This window comes from Heterodontus francisci, unplaced genomic scaffold, assembly GCF_036365525.1.
Source record: "Heterodontus francisci isolate sHetFra1 unplaced genomic scaffold, sHetFra1.hap1 HAP1_SCAFFOLD_823, whole genome shotgun sequence".
In the NCBI taxonomy this organism is placed as follows: Eukaryota; Metazoa; Chordata; class Chondrichthyes; order Heterodontiformes; family Heterodontidae; genus Heterodontus; species Heterodontus francisci.
In genome coordinates, this window is record NW_027141437.1 from 203,182 (window position 1) to 230,739 (window position 27,558).

The 27,558-nt window shown below is 52.5% G+C and overlaps 1 protein-coding gene across 3 annotated transcripts in view; it reads left to right on the forward strand.

Annotated features, from left to right (window-relative positions):
• rusf1 (RUS family member 1) overlaps nucleotides 1–27,558 on the forward strand; it is a 46,580-nt gene that overhangs the window by 9,063 nt on the left and 9,959 nt on the right. Inside the window, exons 5-9 of one of the 3 annotated variants that reach the window (XM_068027241.1) lie at nucleotides 8,943–8,988; nucleotides 9,123–9,155; nucleotides 18,732–18,837; nucleotides 19,988–20,089; nucleotides 27,173–27,243. In XM_068027241.1, coding sequence (XP_067883342.1) covers nucleotides 8,943–8,988; nucleotides 9,123–9,155; nucleotides 18,732–18,837; nucleotides 19,988–20,089; nucleotides 27,173–27,243 — 358 coding nt within the window. The remainder of the gene's footprint in view (nucleotides 1–8,942; nucleotides 8,989–9,122; nucleotides 9,156–18,731; nucleotides 18,838–19,987; nucleotides 20,090–27,172; nucleotides 27,244–27,558) is intronic. The other 2 variants (XM_068027242.1, XM_068027243.1) reach the window with 2 other exon arrangements.

Genomic DNA, 27,558 nt, shown 5'->3' on the forward strand with positions numbered 1-27,558 from the left:
GATATCGCCCTGAGAGAGAGAGACTGAGAGACACCAGTCACGTGTCCAGATATCACCCTGAGAGAGAGGGACTCAGAGACACCAGTCAGTGTACAGATATCACCCTGAGAGAGGGACTGAGAGACACCAGTCAGTGTACAGATATCACCCTGAGAGAGAGGGACTGAGAGACACCAGTCAGTGTACAGATATCGCCCTGAGAGAGAGAGACTGAGAGACACCAGTCACGTGTCCAGATATCACCCTGAGAGAGAGGGACTCAGAGACACCAGTCAGTGTACAGATATCACCCTGAGAGAGGGACTGAGAGACACCAGTCAGTGTACAGATATCACCCTGAGAGAGAGGGACTGAGAGACACCAGTCAGTGTACAGATATCACCCTGAGAGAGAGAGACTGAGAGACACCAGTCAGTGTACAGATATCACCCTGAGAGGGAGGGACTGAGAGACACCAGTCAGTGTACTGATATCACCCTGAGAGAGAGGGGACTGAGAGACACCAGTCAGTGTACAGATATCACCCTGAGAGAGAGGGACTGAGAGACACCAGTCAGTGTACAGATATCACCCTGAGAGAGAGGGACTGTGAGACACCAGTCAGTGCACAGATATCATCCTGAGAGAGAGGGACTGAGAGACACCAGTCAGTTTACAGATATCACCCTGAGAGAGAGGGACTGAGAGACAGCAGTCAGTGTACAGATATCACCCTGAGAGAGAGAGGGGACTGAGAGACACCAGTCAGTGTACAGATATCACCCTGAGAGAGAGGGACTGAGTGACACCAGTCAGTGTACAGATATCACCCTGAGAGAGAGAGGGGACTGAGAGACACCAGTCAGTGTACAGATATCACCCTGAGAGAGAGGGACTGAGAGACCCCAGTCAGTGTACAGATATCACCCTGAGAGAGAGGGACTGAGAGACACCTGTCAGTGTACAGATATCACTCTGAGAGAGAGGGACTGAGAGACACCAGTGTACAGATATCACCCTGAGAGAGAGAGGGGACTGAGAGACACCAGTCAGTGTACAGATATCACCCTGAGAGAGAGGGACTGAGAGACCCCAGTCAGTGTACAGATATCACCCTGAGAGAGAGGGACTGAGAGACCCCAGTCAGTGTACAGATATCACCCTGAGAGAGAGGGACTGAGAGACACCAGTCAGTGTACAGATATCACCCTGAGAGAGAGGGACTGAGAGACACCTGTCAGTGTACAGATATCACTCTGAGAGAGAGGGACTGAGAGACACCTGTCAGTGTACAGATACCCTGAGAGAGAGGGACTGAGAGACACCAGTCAGTGTACAGATATCACCCTGAGAGAGGGACTGAGAGACACCAGTGTACAGATATCACCCTGAGAGAGAGGGGACTGAGAGACACCAGTCAGTGTACAGATATCACCGGAAGAGAGAGGGACTGAGAGACACCAGTCAGTGTACAGATATCTCCTGAGAGAGAGGGGACTGAGAGACACCAGTCAGTCTACAGATATCACCCTGAGAGAGAGGGACTGAGAGACACCAGTCATTGTACAGATATCTCCTGAGAGAGAGGGGACTGAGAGACAGCAGTCATTGTACAGATATCACCTGAGAGAGAGGGACTGAGAGACACCAGTCAGTGTACAGGTATCACCCTGAGAGAGAGGGACTGAGAGACACCAGTCATTGTACAGATATCACCTGAGAGAGAGGGGACTGAGAGACAGCAGTCAGTGTACAGATATCACCCTGAGAGAGAGGGGACTGAGAGACAGCAGTCAGTGTACAGATATCACCCTGAGATAGAGAGGGACTGAGAGACACTAGTCAGTGTACAGATATCACCCTGAGAGAGTGGGGACTGAGAGACAGCAGTCAGTGTACAGATATCACCCTGAGAGAGAGGGGACTGAGAGACAGCAGTCAGTGTACAGATATCACCCTGAGAGAGAGGGGACTGAGAGACACCAGTCAGTGTACAGATATCACCCTGAGATAGAGAGGGACTGAGAGACACTAGTCAGTGTACAGATATCACCCTGAGAGAGAGGGGACTGAGAGACAGCAGTCAGTGTACAGATATCACCCTGAGAGAGTGGGGACTGAGAGACACCAGTCAGTGTACAGATATCACCCTGAGATAGAGAGAGACTGAGAGACACCAGTCAGTGTACAGATATCACCCTGAGAAGAGAGAGGGACTGAGAGACACCAGTCAGTGTACAGATATCACCCTGAGAGAGAGAGACTGAGAGACACCAGTCAGTGTACAGATATCACCCTGAGAGAGAGAGGACTGAGAGACACCAGTCAGTGTACAGATATCACCCTGAGAGAGAGAGACTGAGAGACACCAGTCAGTGTACAGATATCACCCTGAGAGAGAGGGACTGAGAGACACCAGTCAGTGTACAGATATCACTCTGAGAGAGAGGGACTGAGAGACACCAGTCAGTGTACAGATATCACCCTGAGAGAGAGGGACTGAGAGACACCAGTCAGTGTACAGATATCACCCTGAGAGAGAGAGACTGAGAGACACCAGTCAGTGTACAGATATCACCCTGAGAGAGAGGGGACTGAGAGACACCAGTCAGTGTACAGATATCACCCTGAGAGAGACGGGAATGAGAGACACCAGTCAGTGGACAGATATCACCCTGAGAGAGAGGGGACTGAGAGACACCAGTCAGTGTACAGATATCACCCTGAGAGAGAGGGACTGAGAGACACCAGTCAGTGTACAGATATCACCCTGAGAGAGAGGGACTGAGAGACACCAGTCAGTGTACAGATATCACCCTGAGAGAGAGGGGACTGAGAGACACCAGTCAGTGTACAGATATCACCCTGAGAGAGAGGGATTGAGAGACACCAGTCAGTGTACAGATACCACCCTGAGAGAAAGGGATTGAGAGACACCAGTCAGTGTACAGATATCACCCTGAGAGAGAGGGATTGAGAGACACCAGTCAGTGTACAGATATCACCCTGAGAGAGAGGGGACTGAGAGACACCAGTCAGTGTACAGATATCACCCTGAGAGAGAGGGACTGAGAGACACCAGTCAGTGTACAGATATCACCCTGAGAGAGAGGGGACTGAGAGTCACCAGTCAGTGTACAGATATCACCCTGAGAGAGAGAGACACCAGTCAGTGTACAGATATCACCCTGAGAGAGAGGGACTGAGAGACACCAGTCAGTGTACAGATATCACCCTGAGAGAGAGGGGACTGAGAGACACCAGTCAGTGTACAGATATCACCCTCACAGAGAGAGGGACTGAGAGACACCAGTCAGTGTACAGATATCACCCTGAGAGAGAGGGGACTGAGAGACACCAGTCAGTGTACAGATATCACCCTGAGAGAGAGAGACTGAGAGACACCAGTCAGTGTACTGATATCACCCTGAGAGAGAGGGGACTGAGAGACACCAGTCAGTGTACAGATATCACCCTGAGAGAGAGGGGACTGAGAGACACCAGTCAGTGTACAGATATCACCCTGAGAGAGAGAGACTGAGAGACACCAGTCAGTGTACAGATATCACCCTGAGAGAGACGGGACTGAGAGACACCAGTCAGTGTACAGATATCACCCTGAGAGAGAGGGGACTGAGAGACACCAGTCAGTGTACAGATATCACCCTGAGAGAGAGAGACTGAGAGACACCAGTCAGTGTACTGATATCACCCTGAGAGAGAGGGGACTGAGAGACACCAGTCAGTGTACAGATATCACCCTGAGAGAGAGGGGACTGAGAGACACCAGTCAGTGTACAGATATCACCCTGAGAGAGACGGGAATGAGGGACACCAGTCAGTGTACAGATATCACCCTGAGAGAGAGGGGACTGAGAGACACCAGTCAGTGTACAGATATCACCCTGAGAGAGAGGTGACTGAGAGACACCAGTCAGTGTACAGATATCACCCTGAGAGAGAGGGACTGAGAGACACCAGTCAGTGTACAGATATCACCCTGAGAGAGAGGGACTGAGAGACACCAGTCAGTGTACAGATATCACCCTGAGAGAGAGGGGACTGAGAGACACGAGTCAGTGTACAGATATCACCCTGAGAGAGAGGGACTGAGAGACACCAGTCAGTGTACAGATATCACCCTGAGAGAGAGGGGACTGAGAGACACGAGTCAGTGTACAGATATCACCCTGAGAGAGAGGGACTGAGAGACACCAGTCAGTGCACAGATATCACCCTGAGAGAGAGGGGACTGAGAGACACCAGTCAGCGTACAGATATCACCCTGAGAGAGAGGGGACTGAGAGACACCAGTCAGTGTACAGATATCACCCTGAGAGAGAGGGGACTGAGAGACACCAGTCAGTGTACAGATATCAGCCTGAGAGAGAGGGACTGAGAGACACCAGTCAGTGTACAGATATCACCCTGAGAGAGAGGGGACTGAGAGACACCAGTCAGTGTACAGATATCACCCTGAGAGAGTGGGGACTGAGAGACACCAGTCAGTGTACAGATATCACCCTGAGAGAGAGGGGACTGAGAGACACCAGTCAGTGTACAGATATCACCCTGAGAGAGAGGGGACTGAGAGACACCAGTCAGTGTACAGATATCACCCTGAGAGAGAGAGACTGAGAGACACCAGTCAGTGTACAGATATCACCCTGAGAGAGAGAGACTGAGAGACACCAGTCAGTGTACTGATATCACCCTGAGAGAGAGGGGACTGAGAGACACCAGTCAGTGTACAGATATCACCCTGAGAGAGAGGGGACTGAGAGACACCAGTCAGTGTACAGATATCACCCTGAGAGAGAGAGACTGAGAGACACCAGTCAGTGTACAGATATCACCCTGAGAGAGACGGGACTGAGAGACACCAGTCAGTGTACAGATATCACCCTGAGAGAGAGGGGACTGAGAGACACCAGTCAGTGTACAGATATCACCCTGAGAGAGAGAGACTGAGAGACACCAGTCAGTGTACTGATATCACCCTGAGAGAGAGGGGACTGAGAGACACCAGTCAGTGTACAGATATCACCCTGAGAGAGAGGGGACTGAGAGACACCAGTCAGTGTACAGATATCACCCTGAGAGAGACGGGAATGAGGGACACCAGTCAGTGTACAGATATCACCCTGAGAGAGAGGGGACTGAGAGACACCAGTCAGTGTACAGATATCACCCTGAGAGAGAGGTGACTGAGAGACACCAGTCAGTGTACAGATATCACCCTGAGAGAGAGGGACTGAGAGACACCAGTCAGTGTACAGATATCACCCTGAGAGAGAGGGACTGAGAGACACCAGTCAGTGTACAGATATCACCCTGAGAGAGAGGGGACTGAGAGACACGAGTCAGTGTACAGATATCACCCTGAGAGAGAGGGACTGAGAGACACCAGTCAGTGTACAGATATCACCCTGAGAGAGAGGGGACTGAGAGACACGAGTCAGTGTACAGATATCACCCTGAGAGAGAGGGACTGAGAGACACCAGTCAGTGCACAGATATCACCCTGAGAGAGAGGGGACTGAGAGACACCAGTCAGCGTACAGATATCACCCTGAGAGAGAGGGGACTGAGAGACACCAGTCAGTGTACAGATATCACCCTGAGAGAGAGGGGACTGAGAGACACCAGTCAGTGTACAGATATCAGCCTGAGAGAGAGGGACTGAGAGACACCAGTCAGTGTACAGATATCACCCTGAGAGAGAGGGGACTGAGAGACACCAGTCAGTGTACAGATATCACCCTGAGAGAGTGGGGACTGAGAGACACCAGTCAGTGTACAGATATCACCCTGAGAGAGAGGGGACTGAGAGACACCAGTCAGTGTACAGATATCACCCTGAGAGAGAGGGGACTGAGAGACACCAGTCAGTGTACAGATATCACCCTGAGAGAGAGAGACTGAGAGACACCAGTCAGTGTACAGATATCACCCTGAGAGAGAGAGACTGAGAGACACCAGTCAGTGTACAGATATCACCCTGAGAGAGAGGGACTGAGAGACACCAGTCAGTGTACAGATATCACCCTGAGAGAGAGGGACTGAGAGACACCAGTCAGTGTACAGATATCACCCTGAGAGAGAGGGACTGAGAGACACCAGTCAGTGTACAGATATCACCCTGAGAGAGAGGGACTGAGAGACACCAGTCAGTGTACAGATATCACCCTGAGAGAGAGGGGACTGAGAGTCACCAGTCAGTGTACAGATATCACCCTGAGAGAGAGGGACTGAGAGACACCAGTCAGTGTACAGATATCACCCTGAGAGAGAGAGACTGAGAGACACCAGTCAGTGTACAGATATCACCCTGAGAGAGAGAGACTGAGAGACACCAGTCAGTGTACAGATATCACCCTGAGAGAGAGGGACTGAGAGACACCAGTCAGTGTACAGATATCACCCTGAGAGAGAGGGACTGAGAGACACCAGTCAGTGTACAGATATCACCCTGAGAGAGAGAGGGGACTGAGAGACACCAGTCAGTGTACAGATATCACCCTGAGAGACAGGGGACTGAGAGACACCAGTCAGTGTACAGATATCACCCTGAGAGAGAGGGACTGAGAGACACCAGTCAGAATACAGATATCACCCTGAGAGAGAGGACTGAGAGACACCAGTCAGTGTACAGATATCACACTGAGAGAGAGGGACTGAGAGACACCAGTCAGTGTACAGATATCACCCTGAGAGAGAGGGACTGAGAGACACCAGTCAGTGTACAGATATCACCCTGAGAGAGAGAGGGGACTGAGAGACACCAGTCAGTGTACAGATATCACCCTGAGAGACAGGGGACTGAGAGACACCAGTCAGTGTACAGATATCACCCTGAGAGAGAGAGAGACTGAGAGACACCAGTCAGTGTACAGATATCACCCTGAGAGAGAGGGACTGAGAGACACCAGTCAGTGTACAGATATCACCCTGAGAGAGAGGGGACTGAGAGACACCAGTCAGTGTACAGATATCACCCTGAGAGAGAGGGGACTGAGAGACACCAGTCAGTGTACAGATATCACCCTGAGAGAGAGAGACTGAGAGACACCACTCAGTGTACAGATATCACCCTGAGAGAGAGAGACTGAGAGACACCAGTCAGTGTACAGATATGTCCCAGAGAGAGAGGGACTGAGAGACACCAGTCAGTGTACAGATATCGCCCTGAGAGAGAGGGACTGAGAGACACCAGTCAGTGTACAGATATCACCCTGAGAGAGAGAGACTGAGAGACACCAGTCAGTGTACAGATATGTCCCAGAGAGAGAGGGACTGAGAGACACCAGTCAGTGTACAGATATCACCCTGAGAGAGAGAGACTGAGAGACACCAGTCAGTGTACAGATATGTCCCAGAGAGAGAGGGACTGAGAGACACCAGTCAGTGTACAGATATCACCCTGAGAGAGAGAGACTGAGAGACACCAGTCAGTGTACAGATATGTCCCAGAGAGAGAGGGACTGAGAGACACCAGTCAGTGTACAGATATCACCCTGAGAGAGAGGGGACTGAGAGACACGAGTCAGTGTACAGATATCACCCTGAGAGAGAGGGACTGAGAGACACCAGTCAGTGTACAGATATCACCCTGAGAGAGAGGGGACTGAGAGACACGAGTCAGTGTACAGATATCACCCTGAGAGAGAGGGACTGAGAGACACCAGTCAGTGTACAGATATCACCCTGAGAGAGAGGGGACTGAGAGACACCAGTCAGTGTACAGATATCACCCTGAGAGAGAGGGGACTGAGAGACACCAGTCAGTGTACAGATATCACCCTGAGAGAGAGGGGACTGAGAGACACCAGTCAGTGTACAGATATCAGCCTGAGAGAGAGGGACTGAGAGACACCAGTCAGTGTACAGATATCACCCTGAGAGAGAGGGGACTGAGAGACACCAGTCAGTGTACAGATATCACCCTGAGAGAGAGGGGACTGAGAGACACCAGTCAGTGTACAGATATCACCCTGAGAGAGAGAGGGGACTGAGAGACACCAGTCAGTGTACTGATATCACCCTGAGAGAGAGAGGGGACTGAGAGACACCAGTCAGTGTACAGATATCACCCTGAGAGAGAGGGGACTGAGAGACACCAGTCAGTGTACAGATATCACCCTGAGAGAGAGGGACTGAAAGACACCAGTCAGTGTACAGATATCACCCTGAGAGAGAGGGACTGAGAGACACCAGTCAGTGTACAGATGTCACCCTGAGAGAGAGGGACTGAGAGACACCAGTCAGTGTACAGATATCACCCTGAGAGAGAGGGACTGAGAGACACCAGTCAGTGTACAGATATCACCCTGAGAGAGAGGGGACTGAGAGACACCAGTCAGTGTACAGATATCACCCTGAGAGAGAGGGGACTGAGAGACACCAGTCAGTGTACAGATATCACCCTGAGAGAGAGGGACTGAGAGACACCAGTCAGTGTACAGATATCACCCTGAGAGAGAGGGGACTGAGAGTCACCAGTCAGTGTACAGATATCACCCTGAGAGAGAGGGGACTGAGAGTCACCAGTCAGTGTACAGATATCACCCTGAGAGAGAGGGACTGGGAGACACCAGTCAGTGTACAGATGTCATCCTGAGAGAGAGGGACTGAGAGACACCAGTCAGTGTACAGATGTCACCCTGAGAGAGAGGGACTGAGAGACACCAGTCAGTGTACAGATATCACCCTGAGAGAGAGGGACTGAGAGACACCAGTCAGTGTACAGATATCACCCTGAGAGAGAGAGAGAGGGACTGAGAGACAGCAGTGGGGAGAAGGTGGCGTTGAGGGATTATGCGGATGGGGGAGCTTCACTGATCCTTTACCCTGGCAATGCCAGTTACGAGTGCAGTTGGTGTGGGTTGCAGAACCTGATGCAATGCCTGCCTCCGAAACCAGGCGTGTAGTAATTTTCTCACTCTGTGTTGTCCACTTTTCAGATGGCACTGGGATGGTTGGCCGTATCTTGTTTGCCTGGATGAAGGGGTAGGTCTCCCTACTGTATCCTTATTGTGTCCTCACAGACGATTCTATTCTTCGTGATCACTTTCCTCTCTGCTTCACATTGAGATCTGCTCCCTCTTCCCATTCTCTCTTAAACTTGTCATTATTCCACACAGGAGCAGGTTGGATTGTGACGCCAAGAAGTGGAGGTGAGTTTAGTAACATCTAACCCCCGTTTTTTTTTCTTTTTTTTCTCTTTTTTTTTCTTTTACTAACACCGTTTTTTTTTTTTCCAATCAGAGAACAGCCAACCCCGTTTTTTTTTTTTTTTTTAGGGAGCTTTACTCTGTATCTAACCCTGTTTTTTCTTTTTTTTTTCTCTGTATCTAACCCCCTTTTTTTTTTTTTTACACCGTACTGTTCCTGTCCTGGGAGTGTTTGATGGGGACAGTGTAGAGGGAGCTTTACCCAGTATCTAACCCCGTTTTTTTTTTAAGGTGACCTTTATACCCCAGGCCCCTTTTATATTTTCATGTTGAGGGGGCCTTTATTCCTCAGGCCCCCTTTATATACATATCTACATTTAAAAAAAAATAACTTTATTTAAGACCAGATAAATCAACAAAAACTCAAATTAAAATGCCATTTTCGGCGTCAACGATGCACTCCAGTCCCTGCGGTGCCCACCGGTCGCGGAAGGCCTCAAGCGTATCGGCGGACACCGCATGCTCCTTCTCCAGGGACACCCGGGCGCGAACGTAACCACGGAAGAGGGGCAGGCAATCGGGGAGGACGGACCCCCCGACGGCCCGCAACCTGGACCTGTGAATGGCCACCTTGGCCAGGCCCAGGAGCAGACCGACGATGAGATCCTCCTCCCGGCCCACGCCCCTCCGCACCGGGTGCCCAAAGATCAGGAGCGTGGGACTGAAGTGCAGCCAGAATTTGAGGAGCAGCCCCTTCAGATACTCAAAGAGGGGCTGCAACCTCGCACACTCCGTATAAATGTGGAACACGGACTCGTCCAGGCCGCAGAAAGTACAGCTGGCCTGGGAGTCCGTGAACCTACTTAAAAGCCTATTGCACGGGACTGCTCTGTGCAGCACCCTCCACCCCAGGTCCCCGATGTAAAGGGGGAAGACTCCCGCGTAGAGAGACCTCCATCGGGGTTTCCCCTCGCCGCCAGATGGCAACACGGACCGCCAGGGCGTGTCCGGCCGGCTGACGAGGGCGAGGAAGTGGAGAGTGTGCAGGAGCAGCCCGTACAGGAAACCCCTCCGCGCCGATTGGAATGGCACGGAGGGCATTTCCGAGAGGCGGCTCGGGTTGTGTGGGACCGGCTCCCGAGGAGGGTTTCGGGGCCTGGGTCCGATGAGCAGTTCCGGCCGAGCGGGAGTCAGCTCGGCCGGGATCGCTCCGCACTCCCGAGCCCCCTCGCCACCCGCAGTGAGGGGCGTCCCGGGGGTTTCGGCTACTCCTCCGCCCGCCGGACCGTCCCCGGAGTCGGCCGCCCGGACAGCCGAGGCGCTCTCCTCCGCCGGCGGGGGAGCGCCCTGACTGGAGGCGACCATGTTCCAGACTCGGAAAAGATCCCGGTAAAAGACAGGCAACTCCCTCAGAGAGGCGCGGCTAACGGACTCCACCGGGAGCTGCGTGTCGTCTTGAAGGCAGTGACACTGGCGGAAAAAATACGTCGCCAGCGCACACCATCTGGGAGGACGCTCGACGTACAGGTATCTCTGCAGGGTCCGAAGGCGGAGAGTCGCAGCCTGGGTGCGGACGCACACCAGCGACTGACCGCCCTCCTCGATCGGGAGACTCAGGACCGCGGCAGAGACCCAGTGTTTCCTCTTGCCCCAGAAGAAATCGACGAGTTTCTTCTGGATCTTGGTGGCAAATACAGGGGGCGGGGCCAAAGTGACCAACCGGTACCACAGCATGGAGGCCACCAGTTGGTTTATGACCAACGCTCGGCCCCTGTAGGAAAGCACTCGGAGCAGTCCTGTCCAGCGCCCCAGCCGAGCGGTGACTTTCGCCTCCAACTCCTGCCAGTTTGCCGGCCAGGCTTCCTCAGCGGGGCTAAGGTGGACTCCCAGATAGAGGAGGTGCGTGGTGCTCCACGCAAAAGGTGTCATCTCCTCCGGCAGGGAGTCCACCCGCCACTGACCAACCAGGAGTCCGGAACATTTCTCCCAATTGATCCTCGCGGAGGACGCGGCAGAAAAGGTCTGCTGGCAGTCGCGCATCCTCCGCGAGTCAACGGGATCTGTGATTGCGAGGAGCACGTCGTCGGCGTAAGCCGAGAGGACGACCCGCATGGCCGGCTCGCGCAGAGCCAATCCCGTCAACCTCCTGCGAAGCAGGCACAGGAAGGGCTCCACGCAGATGGTATACAATTGGCCGGACATGGGGCACCCCTGACGCACTCCTCTCCCAAATCGAAGGGGCGCCGTCAAGGACCCGTTAACTTTGACTAGACACTCTGCGGCGGCGTATAAAAGTCGGACCCGGGCCACGAAATGCGGCCCGAGTCCGAAAGCGCGCAGAGTCCCGAAAAGGTAATCGTGATCCACCCTGTCGAACGCCTTCTCCTGATCGAGGGAGAGAAAGGCGACCGACTGACCAGTCCTCTGGGAAAGATGGATCAGGTCCCGGACCAGGTGGATGTTGTCCTGGATGGACCGGCCCGGGACCGTGTAGGACTGGTCGGGGTGGATCATGTGGGCCAGCACGGAGCCCAGGCGGGTAGACATAGCCCGGGCAAAGATCTTATAATCCGTGCTGAGGAGGGAGACCGGACGCCAGTTTTTAAGCAGGCGGAGATCGCCCCTCTTCGGCAGCAGGACGATGACCGCCCTGCGCCACGAGAGGGGCATCTCCCCGGTCGCCAGGCTTTCCCCCAGGACCCGCGCGTAATCGTCCCCCAGGACGTCCCAGAACGCCCTGAGGAACTCCACGGTCAACCCATCCAGCCCTGGGGATTTGCCCCTCGAGAGCTGGTGGAGGGCGCCAGTCAGCTCCGCCAACGTGAGCGGAGCCTCCAATCCGTCGGCGCCCTCCGGGCTGACCTGCGGCAGGTCCTCCCACAAAACTCTGCGCGCATCCTCGCTGGACGGATCCGGAGAGAACAACGCACTGTAATACGTCCGGACCAGGAGGCCCATTCCCTCCGGATCCGTGATGGAGGATCCGTCGTCGGCCAGCAGCTCGACGAGCTGCTTACGGACCCCCCGCCATTTTTCCAGCGAGTAGAAGAAGGGTGAGGCGCGGTCCAAATCTTCCAGGATCTGGATCCGCGACCTCACGTACGCGCCTCGGGACCCTATGAGCTGCAGGTTCCTCAGCGCGCCCTTCTTCTCTTTGTACGCCTGCCACAGGGCCGGGTCCGCGACGGCATGACCGAGGCGGGATTCCAAGTCGAGCACCTCCCTCTCAAGGCGCCCGACCTCGGCTTCACGCCTCTTGGTCGACCCCTTCGCGTACTCCTGACAGAAGACGCGGATGTGAGTCTTGCCCACATCCCACCATAGCCTCAAGGAGGGGAAGCCCCCCTGCTTCCTTCTCCAGTCGGCCCAGAATCGACAGAACGAGTCCCGAAATCGCACGTCCTCCAGCAGCCGGTTGTTAAAGTGCCAGTACGCGGACCCCGCCCGCGTGCGGAGCGGAGTGAACTCCGCCCACACCAGGCGGTGGTCCGAGCACGGCACCAGCCGCATGGAGGCCGCCGAGACGCGGGAGACGTACGCCTGCGAAATGTAGAGGCGGTCGATTCGCGACCCCCCTCCTCCAGACCTCCACGTGAAGGCGCTGGAGTCGGGATGGAGATTCCGCCAGACGTCCACCAAGTTAAGGGAGCTGATCAGTCCCCTCAACTTCTCCACCGACGCTTGGCCGCGCTGGGGACCGGAGCGATCCCCCACCTCGAGGGTGCAGTTAAAATCCCCCCCGAGGATGATGCACTCGCCGCTATCGATGGAGCTCAAGAGAGCGGACACTTCTTCAAAGAAGCGCGCTTGCAAAGCGCCGGGCCTGGGCGCGTACACGTTCACAAAGTGGAGCGGCACGCTACCCAGGCGAACGGCGAGGTGGAGCAAGCGGCCCGGCACTAGCTCCTTGACCCCCAAGATCTCCGGCTGAAAAGTCGGGGCCAACAAGATAGCCACCCCACTAGAAATAGGGGTGAGGTGACTCATGTAGACCCCACCCTGCCACTCCAGGAGCCAGGTGGCTTCGTCTCCCGGAACGGTGTGGGTTTCCTGCAGAAAGCTCACCGCGTATCTCCCTTCCCTAAGGACTGAGAGATTGTGAAATCTGCGGTGAGCCCCTCTGCTGCCGTTGATGTTGAGGCTGGCTATGGTTATCTTCATGTCAAAGGTACGTAAAACCCGTCACCAACAGCTCACTGTGAGGAGGGAGTGGAAGTGCACCTGGCCCTCCACTCCCCCAGCAACCCATTGAGGAACACATTAAAACGGCGCCTCTCAACCAGTTTCACGTCCGCGCGCTTGCCCGCTATCTTAAGGGCGGCACGGACGGACTGGATGATCAGCGCCAGATTCGACCAACGGTCGAGGGCCAGCTGAACTTTATTGCGGCAACCTCTGCAAGCCGCGAGGAAATCCCGGAGTTCCGCCGTGGGGATGAGAGGAGATTCGGTGGGAGGCACGAGGGACTCCACCACCTCACTGGCGATGGAATCAAGATCATCCTCCGTGCCCCGCACCGAATCCCCATCCTCCTCCGGGTCGTCACCGCCAGCGGCCGACACATCCACCACACACTGTGGGGCGGACGTCCCGGCCGCGCCAGCTGGTCCCGCCTCCGTCACGATCCCACCCCCAGGATCGATGGCGGAGGAGTCCTCTCTGGGTTCTATTGTGAAACTGGAGCCTGTAGGCACCAGCGGTTCAGGACCCCCCTCCACCTCCATCCCCAGGCCAATGACTGGTCCAGGGGAGACAGAAGTTCCGGACTCCGGGAAACCAGCCGGAGCCGAGACTGGAGGCGGCGAGAGGAGGCCATCTCCCGCTCCGCCAGCACCCACAGGCCCAGCAGATGGGGCAGCATTCTCAGTTATAACTGGGTCGGGTGTCTCCTGGTTGGTGGTGGACTCCGGCTGGGAGGCCCAGCCCTCTGGGGCCTCGCCCTCCCCTTCATTCAGGACACCCGACCCAGTAGCAGTGGCGGAATGGGCGGTTTCCCCAGGCTCCCCCACCACAAGCAGGGCCCCACTTACTCCTTCAGGAGGGGCCTCACGTACCGGGGCCATCCCCTCCCCTCCATCCTGAGGAATAGGGAGCACCTGCCCGGACTTTGCAGCCTTGGTGGTGGCGGTAGGGGGCACCTGAGGACCAGAAACAGGAGGCAGCTCCCCTCCAACAGATGGGCCCTGCACCTCAGGGCCCTGTGTTATTTCTGTGGAGGGGTGCCTTCTCCTCTTTTTCGCACTTGGGCGCGGAGACTCAGAGACCTCCATGTCATCAGAGGCCTCCGCCTCCGCACCCTTTTTTCCTTTTTTCGTCACCCTGGGCCTGAGCCCAGCCCTGGGACAGGTGGATTCCATGGGAATGGGCTTTGGGCTGAGCTCAGGCTCGGGTTGAGTCAAAGTGTCCAGGGGACGCGCCTCACGATGTTTCTTTTTTCCCCGCGTCTTCCTTCCGCTCGGACGGACGCTCCCCTCCCCGCCAGAGGCTGTGAAAACCACAGCCTCCGGAACCGACTGAGCGGTGTCTGTTGGATGTGCGGGGGGAGTGGGAGGAGGTGCTGTGGAACCACTCTGGGCCGCCGAGGTGGAGCTGGCGGCCGGGAGGTTGGGGCAGTTCTTCCGAACATGCCCCACCCCCTTGCAGACGTGGCACCGCGCCCCGTCCGAGGTCCAAAAGACGCGGTAGGCCGTCCCCTGGAACTCCACATTAAATTGGCCCTCCGTGTCCTCCTCCCGCGCCAGCTGCATAAATAACTGGCGGCGGAAGGAGTAGACATGTTGGAGGCTGTGCTCCCGAAGACCAAGCCGGACTGGGGTGATCCCCGACCTCACCTCCCCCAGATGGTGCAGATGGTGCAGGTGGGGGAGGAGGAGCTCACTGGGAATGAAGGGTGGGACGTTGGACAACATTATCCGATGCGCAGTGGCCCCCAGAGGGTCCACTGGCAGGAAGGTCCCCCCCACAGTGAGCCCTTTACTCAGGGCCAGGGACACCGCCCGCTCGGTCTTCAAAAAGAACACAGCCTTCCCATACATCTTTGAGGCTGCAACAATGGCCGAGGGGCCGACAACCACGGCCATTGCCTTAACGCAGGCCTCAATAGACATGTTGGGGTGGGGATAGCTCTTCACCCCATGGCTGCATGTCAATAATTTAAAGGGTGACGGGGCCACGTGGGCAGCCACAGAAGCTGCAGCTGCGTAGGTAGTAGAGGGCCCCGCCACCGGTGATGAAGGGCTTGCCATGGGTCCAAGAGCTAAACCCACCCCAAATTGTGGACTTGCACACTAAATAACAGATTCACAGAAAAATTTGAAAAGACAAACAAACAAACAACAGGTTAGTGGAGAGGCTGAGGTAATAGAGGAGAGGCAAAGGCAGGCTGGAAGGGATGACTTGCTTTCTGGAGGTGGTGCTCACAGTACACTTAAAACAGTCTTTGAAGTTGGTTTTCCGGTCTTCTGGTTGGGGGAGTCGTCTTCACCTGGGTCAGCTGAAGCTGCCCAGGCACTATCTATCCCCTTCCGTTTGTTTAGCTGGGCAGCTTCAGCTGACCCAGGCTTGGCAATTGGGGTGGGGAGGGAGCTTTCCTGTGTGCTTTTGCAGCAGCACAGACTCCTGTTGAATTGGCAGCCCCACCCCTTGTTGTTCCAGCCACTTGTTCCTCCCCCAACAGTCCAAAGTAAATTACTGGTGTTCAGCACCCACCTCCAGACAAAGCCTTGTTTCCAAAAAAATGTCTCTTTCTTCTCTTTAATGGAAATTGTTGTTGAAGTTTCACCCCTGCTTCGTTGAAACTGCTCTCCCTTGCTCAGTGTTGCTCCTCTCTCCACCTCTGCAACCTCCAACTGCCACCAGCACTCTCAGCTGAGACTCGTTGCTGCAATCAGCAGTCAATGCTCCACTTAGCCAGCAGCCAACCCCAGTGTTTTACCTGTCCTGGGAGTGTTTGATGGGACAGTGTAGAGGGAGCTTTACTCTGTATCTAACCCCGTACTGTACCTGTCCTGGGAGTGTTTGATGGGGACAGCGTAGAGGGAGCTTTACTCTGTATCTAACCCCCGTACTGTACCTGTCCTGGGAGTGTTTGATGGGGACAGTGCAGAGGGAGCTTTACTCTGTATCTAACCCCTCGTACTGTACCTATCCTGGGAGTATTTGATGGGGACAGTGCGGAGGGAGCTTTACTCTGTATCTAACCCCTCGTACTGTACCTATCCTGGGAGTATTTGATGGGAACAGTGTCGAGGGAGCTTTACTCTGTATCTAACCCGCGTACTGTACCTGTCCTGGGAGTGTTTGATGGGGACAGTGTAGGGGGAGCTTTACTCTGTATCTAACCCCCGTACTGTAGCTGTCCTGGGAGTGTTTCAATGGGACAGTACAGAGGGAGCTTTACTCTGTATCTAACCCCTCGTACTGTACCTGTCCTGGGAGTATTTGATGGGGACAGTGTAGAGGGAGCTTTACTCTGTATCTAACCCACGTACTGTACCTGTCCTGGGAGTGTTTGATGGGGACAGTGTAGGGGGAGCTTTACTCTGTATCTAACCCGCGTACTGTACCTGTCCTGGGAGTGTTTGATGGGCGACAGTGTAGAGGGAGCTTTACTCTGTATCTAACCCCCGTACTGTACCTGTCCTGGGAGTGTTTGATGGGGGACAGTGTAGAGGGAGCTTTACTCTGTATCTAACCCCCGTACTGTACCTGTCCTGGGAGTGTTTGATGGGGGACAGTGTAGAGGGAGCTTTACTCTGTATCTAACCCCCGTACTGGACCTGTCCTGGGAGTTTTTGATGGGGGACAGTGTAGAGGGAGCTTTGCTCTGTATCTAACCCCCGTACTGTACCTGTCCTGGGAGTGTTTGATGGGGGACAGTGTAGAGGGAGCTTTACTCTGTATCTAACCCCCGTACTGTACCTGTCCTGGGGAGTCTTTGATGGGGACAGTGTAGAGGGAGCTTTACTCTGTATCTAACCCCCGTACTGTACCTGTCCTGGGAGTGTTTGATGGGGAACAGTGTAGAGGGAGCTTTACTCTGTATCTAACCCCGTACTGTACCTGTCCTGGGGAGTGTTTGATGGGGAACAGTGTCGAGGGAGCTTTACTCTGTATCTAACCCCTGTACTGTACCTGTCCTGGGAGTGTTTGATGGGGACAAGTTTAGAGGGAGCTTTACTCTGTATCTAACCCCCGTACTGTACCTGTCCTGGGAGTGTTTGATGGGGGACAGTGTCGAGGGAGCTTTACTCTGTATCTAACCCCCATACTGTACCTGTCCTGGGAGTGTTTGATGGGGGACAGTGTAGAGGGAGCTTTACTCTGTATCTAACCCCCGTACTGTACCTGTCCTGGGAGTGTTTGATGGGGGACAGTGTAGAGGGAGCTTTACTCTGTATCTAACCCCCGTACTGTACCTGTCCTGGGAGTGTTTGATGTGGACAGTGTAGAGGGAGCTTTACTCTGTATCTAACCCCGTACTGTACCTGTCCTGGGGAGTGTTTGATGGGGAACAGTGTCGAGGGAGCTTTACTCTGTATCTAACCCCTGTACTGTACCTGTCCTGGGAGTGTTTGATGGGGACAAGTTTAGAGGGAGCTTTACTCTGTATCTAACCCCCGTACTGTACCTGTCCTGGGAGTGTTTGATGGGGGACAGTGTCGAGGGAGCTTTACTCTGTATCTAACCCCCGTACTGTACCTGTCCTGGGGTGTGTTTGATGGGGGACAGTGTAGAGGGAGCTTTACTCTGTATCTAACCCCCGTACTGTACCTGTCCTGGGGTGTGTTTGATGGGGGACAGTGTAGAGGGAGCTTTACTCTGTATCTAACCCCCGTACTGTACCTGTCCTGGGGAGTTTTTGATGGGGGACAGTGTAGAGGGAGCTTTACTCTGTATCTAACCCCCCGTACTGTACCTGTCCTGGGAGTGTTTGATGGGGGACAGTGTAGAGGGAGCTTTACTCTGTATCTAACCCCCGTACTGTACCTGTCCTGGGAGTGTTTGATGGGGGACAGTGTAGAGGGAGCTTTACTCTGTATCTAACCCCCGTACTGTACCTGTCCTGGGAGTGTTTGATGTGGACAGTGTAGAGGGAGCTTTACTCTGTATCTAACCCCCGTACTGTACCTGTCCTGGGACTGTTTGATGGGGACAGCGTAGAGGGAGCTTTTCTCTGTATCTAACCCCGTACTGTACCTGTCCTGGGAGTGTTTGATGTGGACAGCGTAGAGGGAGCTTTACTCTGTATCTAACCCCCGTACTGTACCTGTCCTGGGAGTATTTGATGGGGACAGTGTAGAGGGAGCTTTACTCTGTATCTAACCCGCGTACTGTACCTGTCCTGGGAGTGTTTGATGGGGACAGTGTAGGGGGAGCTTTACTCTGTATCTAACCCCCGTACTGTACCTGTCCTGGGGAGTGTTTGATGGGGGACAGTGTAGAGGGAGCTTTACTCTGTATCTAACCCCCGTACTGTACCTGTCCTGGGGAGTGTTTGATGGGGGACAGTGTAGGAAGAGGTTCTTTGTATTTCCAAGGTGTGTTTGTTGAAATCCCCTTTTCCTTCTCTGACTCCAGACTGTTTGCTGATGTTCTGAATGACCTGGCTATATTCATGGAAATTGTAGCTCCTGTCTTCCCATCAATCTTCACCCTCGTCATCTGTGTTGCTGGCGTGTTTAAAGTGAGTTGATTTAGTTTTCATCACTTTATCCGCTTTGTTGTTGGAATAGGTTTCGGGGTAGGGTGGAGCCGCACAGGGCAGGAAGGACCCGTGCTGAGTTTGGCGGTCTCACCCAGTGCTTCCTTTAAAGGACAGGTAAGGGTGAGCACAGTGCCACTTGAGCGGCAGAGGTGTGACAGCCCTGTGTCTTTCGGAGCACCGCCACGGGAGGTTCGGCAGGTCTCGAATTCTCTGATCAGCGCCACTGGAGGTCCACGCCCCTCTCTAACTGAGCAGTGCCACGGGAGGTCCATGGCCCTCTCTAACTGAGCAATGCCGTGGGATGTGTATGTGATCCCTGTGTCACGGAGCAACGACACTGGAGGTCCACGATCTTCTCTAACTGAGCAATGCCATGGGAGGTCCACGAGCCTCCTAACCGAGAAATGCCAGGGGAGGTCCATGGCCCTCTCTAACTGAGCAATGCCAGGGGAGGTCCGTGGCCCTCTCTAACTGAGCAATGCCAGGGGAGGTCCACGGCCCTCTACAACTGAGCAATTCCAGGGGAGGTCCGTGGCCCTCTCTAACTGAGCAATGCCAGGGGAGGTCCATGGCCCTCTCTAACTGAGCAATGCCAGGGGAGGTCCACGGCCCTCTACAACTGAGCAATTCCAGGGGAGGTCCGTGGCCCTCTCTAACTGAGCAATGCCAGGGGAGGTCCACGGCCCTCTACAACTGAGCAATTCCAGGGGAGGTCCGTGGCCCTCTCTAACTGAGCAATGCCAGGGGAGGTCCATGGCCCTCTCTAACTGAGCAATGCCAGGGGAGGTCCACGGCCCTCTACAACTGAGCAATTCCAGGGGAGGTCCGTGGCCCTCTCTAACTGAGCAATGCCAGGGGAGGTCCACGGCCCTCTACAACTGAGCAATTCCAGGGGAGGTCCGTGGCCCTCTCTAACTGAGCAACGCCATGGGAGGTCCACGGCCCTCTAGAACAAAGCTGTGCCACGGGAGGTCTGCGGCCCTCTCTAACCGAGCAATGCCACGGAAGTTCTGCGAACCTCACCAACGCGTGCAGTGGTCCCAGTGGGGGGGTTCTGTCGGTCCTTGCGCTGCGGGCAGCGCCGCGGAGGCTGGGGCGGCTTCTCACTGCGGTCTTTCTTTGCTTCAAGTCCGTTGTCGGGGTGGCTGGAGGAGCGACACGGGCAGCCCTCACCGTTCACCAGGCCAGGCGTGACAACATGGCCGACGTTTCGGCAAAGGACGGCAGCCAGGTAACTCCCCTCTTCCCGGCGGCGGGATGGGGCGTCAGCTCACGTTGGGTATGGCAGGAGCTAATCTCAAGCGGGATGATGTGTGTGTGTGAGTGTGTGTGTGTCTGTCTGTGTATGTGTATTTGTCTGTGGGTCTGTGTCTGTCTGTGTATGTGTATTTTTCTGTGTGTGTGGTGTCTGTGTGTTTGCGTGTGGGTCTGTGTGTGTGTACACATATGTCTGTATGTGTGTGTGTGTGTATGCACTTGTCTGTGTTTGTGCATGTGTCTGTGGGTGTGTGTATGTGTAAATGTGTCTGTGGGTGTGTGGGTGTGTGTATGTGTAAATGTGTCTGTGGGTGTGTGTGTGTGTGTGTAAGAGTGTGAATGCATCTGTGTGTGTCTCTGTGTGCGTGCGTGTGTGTCGGTATGTGTGAGTCTGTGTGTGTGCCTGCATGAGTCTGTGTGTGTGTGTGTGTATATCTGACTGTGTGTGAATGTGTGTCTGTGTGTGAATGTGTGCGTCTGTGTGTGTGAGAGTCTGTCTGTGAGTGTGAGTATGTGTATGTGTCTGTGAGTGTGTGAGAGAATGTGTGAGTCTCTGAATGCGTGTGTGAGAGTGGGTGTGTGTATCTCTGAGAGTGTGTGAGTGTCTGTGTGAGTGTGTGTCTGTGTGAGAGTGTGTGAGTCTCTGTGAGTGTGTGAGTCTCTGTGAGTGTGAGAGTCTCTGTGAGTGTGAGAGTGTGTGTGAATGTGTGTGTGTGAATGTGTGTGTGTGAATGTGTGTGTGTGAATGTGAGAGTGTGTGAATGTGAGAGTGTGTGAATGTGAGAGTGTGTGAATGTGAGAGTGTGTTGTGTGTGAGTGTGTGTTGTGTGTGTGAGAGTGAGTGTGTGTGTGAATGTGTGAGAGTGAGTGTGTGTGTGTGTGAATGTGAGAGTGTGTGTTGTGTGTGAATGTGTGTGTGTGTGTGAATGTGAGAGTGTGTGTTGTGTGTGAATGTGTGTGAGTGAGTGGGTGTGAGTGTGTGTGTTGTGTGTGAGTGTGTGAGTGTGTGTGAGTGTGTGAGTGTGTGTGTTGTGTGTGAATGTGAGAGTGTGTGTGTGAATGTGAGAGTGTGTGTGTGAATGTGAGAGTGAGTGTGAGAGTGTGTGTGTGTGTGTGTGTGAGAGTGTGTGTGTGTGTGAGAGTGAGTGTGTGTGTGTGTGAGAGTGTGTGTGTGTGTGAGAGTGTGTGTGTGTGTGTTGTGAATGTGTGTGTTGTGAATGTGTGTGTTGTGAATGTGTGTGTTGTGAATGAGTGTGTGTGAATGTGAGAGTGTGTGTGTGAGAGTGTGTGTGTTGTGTGTGAGAGTGTGTGTGTTGTGTGTGTGAATGTGAGTGTGTGTGTGTGTGAGTGTGTGTGTTGTGTGTGTGTGTTGTGTGTGAATGTGAGAGTGTGTGTGTTGTGTGTGAGAGAGTGTGTGTGTGAATGTGAGAGTGAATGTGAGAGTGAATGTGAGAGTGAATGTGAGAGTGAATGTGAGAGTGAATGTGAGAGTGAATGTGAGTGTGAGTGTGTGTTGTGTGTGTGTGTTGTGTGTGAATGTGAGTGGGTGTGTGTTGTGTGTGTTGAGTGTGAGAGTGTGTGTTGAGTGTGAGAGAGTGTGTGTTGAGTGTGAGAGAGTGTGTGTTGTGTGTGAGAGAGTGTGTGTTGTGTGTGTGTGTTCTGTGTGAATGTGAGTGTGTGTGTGTGTGTGTGAATGTGAGTGTGTGTGTGAATGTGAGTGTGTGAGTGAATGTGAGTGTGTGTGAGTGAATGTGAGTGTGTGTGAGTGAATGTGAGTGTGTGTGAGAGAGTGTGTGTGTGAATGTGAGTGTGTGTGTGTGAATGTGAGTGTGTGTGTGAGAGAGTGTGTGTGTGAATGTGAGTGTGTGTGTGTGTGACTGTGGGTGTGAGTGTGTGTGTTGTGTGTGAATGTGAGTGTGTGTGAATGTGAGTGTGGGTATGAGTGTATGTGTGAGTGTATGTGTGAGTGTATGTGTGAGTGTATGTGTGAGAGTGTGTGTGAGAGTGTGTGTGAGAGTGTGTGTGAGAGTGTGTGTGAGAGTGTGTGTGAGAGTGTGGGTGTGTGTGAGTGGGTGTTGTGTGTGAATGTGAGTGGGTGTGTGTGTGAATGTGGGTGTGTGTGTGTGTGTGTTGTGTGGGTGTGTGAGTGTGTTGTGTGTGTTGTGTGTGAGAGAGTGTGTGTGTTGTGTGTGAATGTGAGTGTGTGTGTGAATGTGAGTGTGTGTGTGTTTGTGAATGTGAGGTTGTGTGTGAATGTGAGTGTGTTGTGTGCGTGTGTTCTGTGTGAATGTGCGTGTGTGTTGTGTGTGAATGTGAGTGTGTGTGTGTGTGTTGTGTGTGAATGTGTGTGTTGTGTGTGAATGTGAGTGTGTTGTGTGTGTGTGATGTGTGTGTGTGTTGTGTGTGAATGTGAGTGTGTGTTGTGTGTGAATGTGTGTGTGTGTGTTGTGTGTGAATGTGAGTGTGTTGTGTGTTCTGTGTGAATGTGCGTGTGTGTTGTGTGTGTGAGTGTGAGTGTGTGTTGTGTGTGAATGTGAGTGTGTGTGTGTGAATGTGAGTGTGTGTGTGTGAATGTGAGTGTGTTGTGTGTGAATGTGAGTGTGTTGTGTGTGAATGTGAGTGTGTTGTGTGTGTATGTTCTGTGTGAATGTGTGTGTGTGAGTGTGTTGTGTGTGAATGTGAGTGTGTTGTGTGTGTGTGTTCTGTGTGAATGTGCGTGTGTGTGTGTGAATGTGAGTGTGTTGTGTGTGTGTGTTGTGTGTGTGTGTTGTGTGTGAATGTGAGTGTGTTGTGTGTGTGTGTTCTGTGTGAATGTGTTGTGTGTGTGTGAATGTGAGTGTGTTGTGTGTGAATGTGAGTGTGTTGTGTGTGAATGTGAGTGTGTTGTGTGTGTGTGTTCTGTGTGAATGTGTGTGTGTGTTGTGTGTGTGAATGTGAGTGTGTTGTGTGTGAATGTGAGTGTGTTGTGTGTGAATGTGAGTGTGTTGTGTGTGAATGTGAGTGTGTTGTGTGTGAATGTGAGTGTGTTGTGTGTGAATGTGAGTGTGTTGTGTGTGAATGTGAGTGTGTTGTGTGTGAATGTGAGTGTGTTGTGTGTGAATGTGAGTGTGTTGTGTGTGTGTGTTCTGTGTGAATGTGTGTGTGTGTTGTGTGTGTGAATGTGAGTGTGTGTGTGAATGTGAGTGTGTGTGTGAATGTGAGTGTGTGTGTGAATGTGAGTGTGTTGTGTGTGAATGTGAGTGTGTTGTGTGTGAATGTGAGTGTGTTGTGTGTGAATGTGAGTGTGTTGTGTGTGAATGTGAGTGTGTTGTGTGTGTGTGTTCTGTGTGAATGTGTGTGTGTGTTGAGTGTGTGTGTGTGTTGTGTGTGTGAATGTGAGTGTGTGTGTGTTGTGTGTGAATGTGAGTGTGAGTGTGGTGTGTGTGAATGTGAGTGTGTTGTGTGTGTGAATGTGAGTGTGTGTGTGTTGTGTGTGAATGTGAGTGTGTGTGTGTTGTGTGTGAATGTGAGTGTGTTGTGTGTGAATGTGAGTGTGTGTGAATGTGAGTGTGGTGTGTTGTGTGTGTGAATGTGAGTGTGTGTGTGTGAATGTGTGTGTTGTGTGTGTGAATGTGAGTGTGGTGTGTTGTGTGTGTGAATGTGAGTGTGTGTGTGTGAATGTGTGTGTTGTGTGTGTGAATGTGAGTGTGTTGTGTGTGTGAATGTGAGTGTGTTGTGTGTGTGTGTTGAGTGTGTGTGTGTTGTGTGTGTGAATGTGAGTGTGTGTGTGTTGTGTGTGAATGTGAGTGTGTGTGTGTTGTGTGTGAATGTGAGTGTGAGTGTGTTGTGTGTGAATGTGAGTGTGTTGTGTGTGTGAATGTGAGTGTGTGTGTGTTGTGTGTGAATGTGAGTGTGTTGTGTGTGAATGTGAGTGTGTGTGAATGTGAGTGTGTGTGAATGTGAGTGTGTTGTGTGTGTGAATGTGAGTGTGTGTGTGTGTTGTGTGTGAATGTGAGTGTGTTGTGTGTGTGTGTTCTGTGTGAATGTGTGTGTGTGTTGTGTGTGTGAATGTGAGTGTGTGTTGTGTGTGTGAATGTGAGTGTGTGTTGTGTGTGTGAATGTGAGTGTGTGTGTGTTGTGTGTGAATGTGAGTGTGTTGTGTGTGTGTGTGAATGTGAGTGTGTTGTGTGTGTGTGTGTTGAGTGTGTGTTGTGTGTGTGAATGTGAGTGTGGGTGTGTGTTGTGTGTGTGAATGTGAGTGTGTTGTGTGTGTGTGAATGTGAGTGTGTTGTGTGTGTGTGTGAATGTGAGTGTGTTGTGTGTGTGTGTGTTGAGTGTGTGTTGTGTGTGTGAATGTGAGTGTGGGTGTGTGTTGTGTGTGTGAATGTGTGAGTGTGGGTGTGTTGTGTGTGAATGTGAGTGTGTTGTGTGTGTGTGTGTTGAGTGTGTGTTGTGTGTGTGAATGTGAGTGTGGGTGTGTTGTGTGTGTGTGTGTTGAGTGTGTGTTGTGTGTGTGAATGTGAGTGTGGGTGTGTGTGTGTTGAGTGTGTGTTGTGTGTGTGAATGTGAGTGTGGGTGTGTGTGTGTGAATGTGAGTGTGTTGTGTGTGTGTGTTCTGTGTGAATGTGTGTGTGTGTTGTGTGTGTGAATGTGAGTGTGTGTTGTGTGTGTGAATGTGAGTGTGTGTTGTGTGTGTGAATGTGAGTGTGTGTGTGTTGTGTGTGAATGTGAGTGTGTTGTGTGTGTGTGTGAATGTGAGTGTGTTGTGTGTGTGTGTGTTGAGTGTGTGTTGTGTGTGTGAATGTGAGTGTGGGTGTGTGTTGTGTGTGTGAATGTGAGTGTGTTGTGTGTGTGTGAATGTGAGTGTGTTGTGTGTGTGTGTGAATGTGAGTGTGTTGTGTGTGTGTGTGTTGAGTGTGTGTTGTGTGTGTGAATGTGAGTGTGGGTGTGTGTTGTGTGTGTGAATGTGTGAGTGTGGGTGTGTTGTGTGTGAATGTGAGTGTGTTGTGTGTGTGTGTGTTGAGTGTGTGTTGTGTGTGTGAATGTGAGTGTGGGTGTGTTGTGTGTGTGTGTGTTGAGTGTGTGTTGTGTGTGTGAATGTGAGTGTGGGTGTGTTGAGTGTGTGTTGTGTGTGTGAATGTGAGTGTGGGTGTGTGTGTGTGAATGTGAGTGTGTTGTGTGTGTGTGTGTTGAGTGTGTGTTGTGTGTGTGTGTGTTGAGTGTGTGTTGTGTGTGTGAATGTGAGTGTGGGTGTGTGTGTGTTGAGTGTGTGTTGTGTGTGTGAATGTGAGTGTGGGTGTGTGTGTGTGAATGTGAGTGTGTTGTGTGTGTGTGTGTTGAGTGTGTGTTGTGTGTGTGAATGTGAGTGTGTGTGTGTTGTGTGTGAATGTGAGTGTGTTGTGTGTGTGTGTTCTGTGTGAATGTGTGTGTGTGTTGTGTGTGTGAATGTGAGTGTGTGTTGTGTGTGTGAATGTGAGTGTGTGTTGTGTGTGTGAATGTGAGTGTGTGTGTGTTGTGTGTGAATGTGAGTGTGTTGTGTGTGTGTGTGAATGTGAGTGTGTTGTGTGTGTGTGTGTTGAGTGTGTGTTGTGTGTGTGAATGTGAGTGTGGGTGTGTGTTGTGTGTGTGAATGTGAGTGTGTTGTGTGTGTGTGAATGTGAGTGTGTTGTGTGTGTGTGTGAATGTGAGTGTGTTGTGTGTGTGTGTGTTGAGTGTGTGTTGTGTGTGTGAATGTGAGTGTGGGTGTGTGTTGTGTGTGTGAATGTGTGAGTGTGGGTGTGTTGTGTGTGAATGTGAGTGTGTTCTGTGTGTGTGTGTTGAGTGTGTGTTGTGTGTGTGAATGTGAGTGTGGGTGTGTTGTGTGTGTGTGTGTTGAGTGTGTGTTGTGTGTGTGAATGTGAGTGTGGGTGTGTGTGTGTTGAGTGTGTGTTGTGTGTGTGAATGTGAGTGTGGGTGTGTGTGTGTGAATGTGAGTGTGTTGTGTGTGTGTGTGTTGAGTGTGTGTTGTGTGTGTGAATGTGAGTGTGGGTGTGTTGTGTGTGAATGTGAGTGTGTTGTGTGTGTGTGTGTTGAGTGTGTGTTGTGTGTGTGAATGTGAGTGTGGGTGTGTTGTGTGTGAATGTGAGTGTGTTGTGTGTGTGTGTGTTGAGTGTGTGTGTGTGTGTTGAGTGTGTGTTGTGTGTGTGAATGTGAGTGTGGGTGTGTTGTGTGTGAATGTGAGTGTGTTGTGTGTGTGTGTGTTGAGTGTGTGTTGTGTGTGTGAATGTGAGTGTGTTGTGTGTGTGTGTGAATGTGAGTGTGTTGTGTGTGTGTGTGTTGAGTGTGTGTTGTGTGTGTGAATGTGAGTGTGGGTGTGTGTTGTGTGTGTGAATGTGTTGTGTGTGAATGTGAGTGTGTTGTGTGTGTGTGTGTTGAGTGTGTGTTGTGTGTGTGAATGTGAGTGTGGGTGTGTTGTGTGTGAATGTGAGTGTGTTGTGTGTGTGTGTGTTGAGTGTGTGTTGTGTGTGTGAATGTGAGTGTGGGTGTGTGTGTGTGAATGTGAGTGTGTTGTGAGTGTGTTGTGTGTGTGTGTTGAGTGTGTGTTGTGTGTGTGAATGTGAGTGTGGGTGTGTTGTGTGTGAATGTGAGTGTGTTGTGTGTGTGTGTGTTGAGTGTGTGATGTGTGTGTGTTGAGTGTGTGATGTGTGTGTGAATGTGAGTGTGGGTGTGTTGTGTGTGAATGTGAGTGTGTTGTGTGTGTGTGTGAATGTGAGTGTGTTGTGTGTGTGTGTTGAGTATGTGTTGTGTGTGAATGTGAGTGTGTGATGTGTGTGTGAATGTGAGTGTGTTGTGTGTGTGTGTGTTGAGTGTGTGTTGTGTGTGAATGTGAGTGTGTGTGTGTTGTGTGTGAATGTGAGTGTGTTGTGTGTGTGTGTGAATGTGAGTGTGTTGTGTGTGTGTGTGTTGAGTGTGTGTTGTGTGTGAATGTGAGTGTGTGTGTGTTGTGTGTGTGAGTGTGTTGTGTGTTGTGTGTGTGAGTGTGTTGTGTGTTGTGTGTGTGAGTGTGCGTTCACTCACTCTCGCTCTGTGTCTGTCACAGGAGACCCTGGTGAACCTGGCCGGGCTGCTGTTCAGCCTCCTCCTCACTCCCCTCGTCACCGACAACCTCCTGTACGTGGGTAACTCTGCCTCTTGGAATTCCCAGGGGAGCGGCCGGGAATGCATCGGGATGTGTCGGGTCGGGGGGGGGGGGGGGGGGGTTGCACTGGTGGCGGGAATTCTGTCCATAAATTGGGTAGTTCGGCGGGAGAACGTGGGAATTCTGTCCGTAAATTGGGTGGTTCGGCGGGAGAACGTGGGAATTCTGTCCATAAATTGGGTGGTTCGGCGGGAGAACGTGGGAATTCTGCGCTGGGACCGGGGTAGCTCGAGGAATGAACGTGAATTCTGAGATGGGAAGCGGACTGGGATCGGCAGACTAAATGG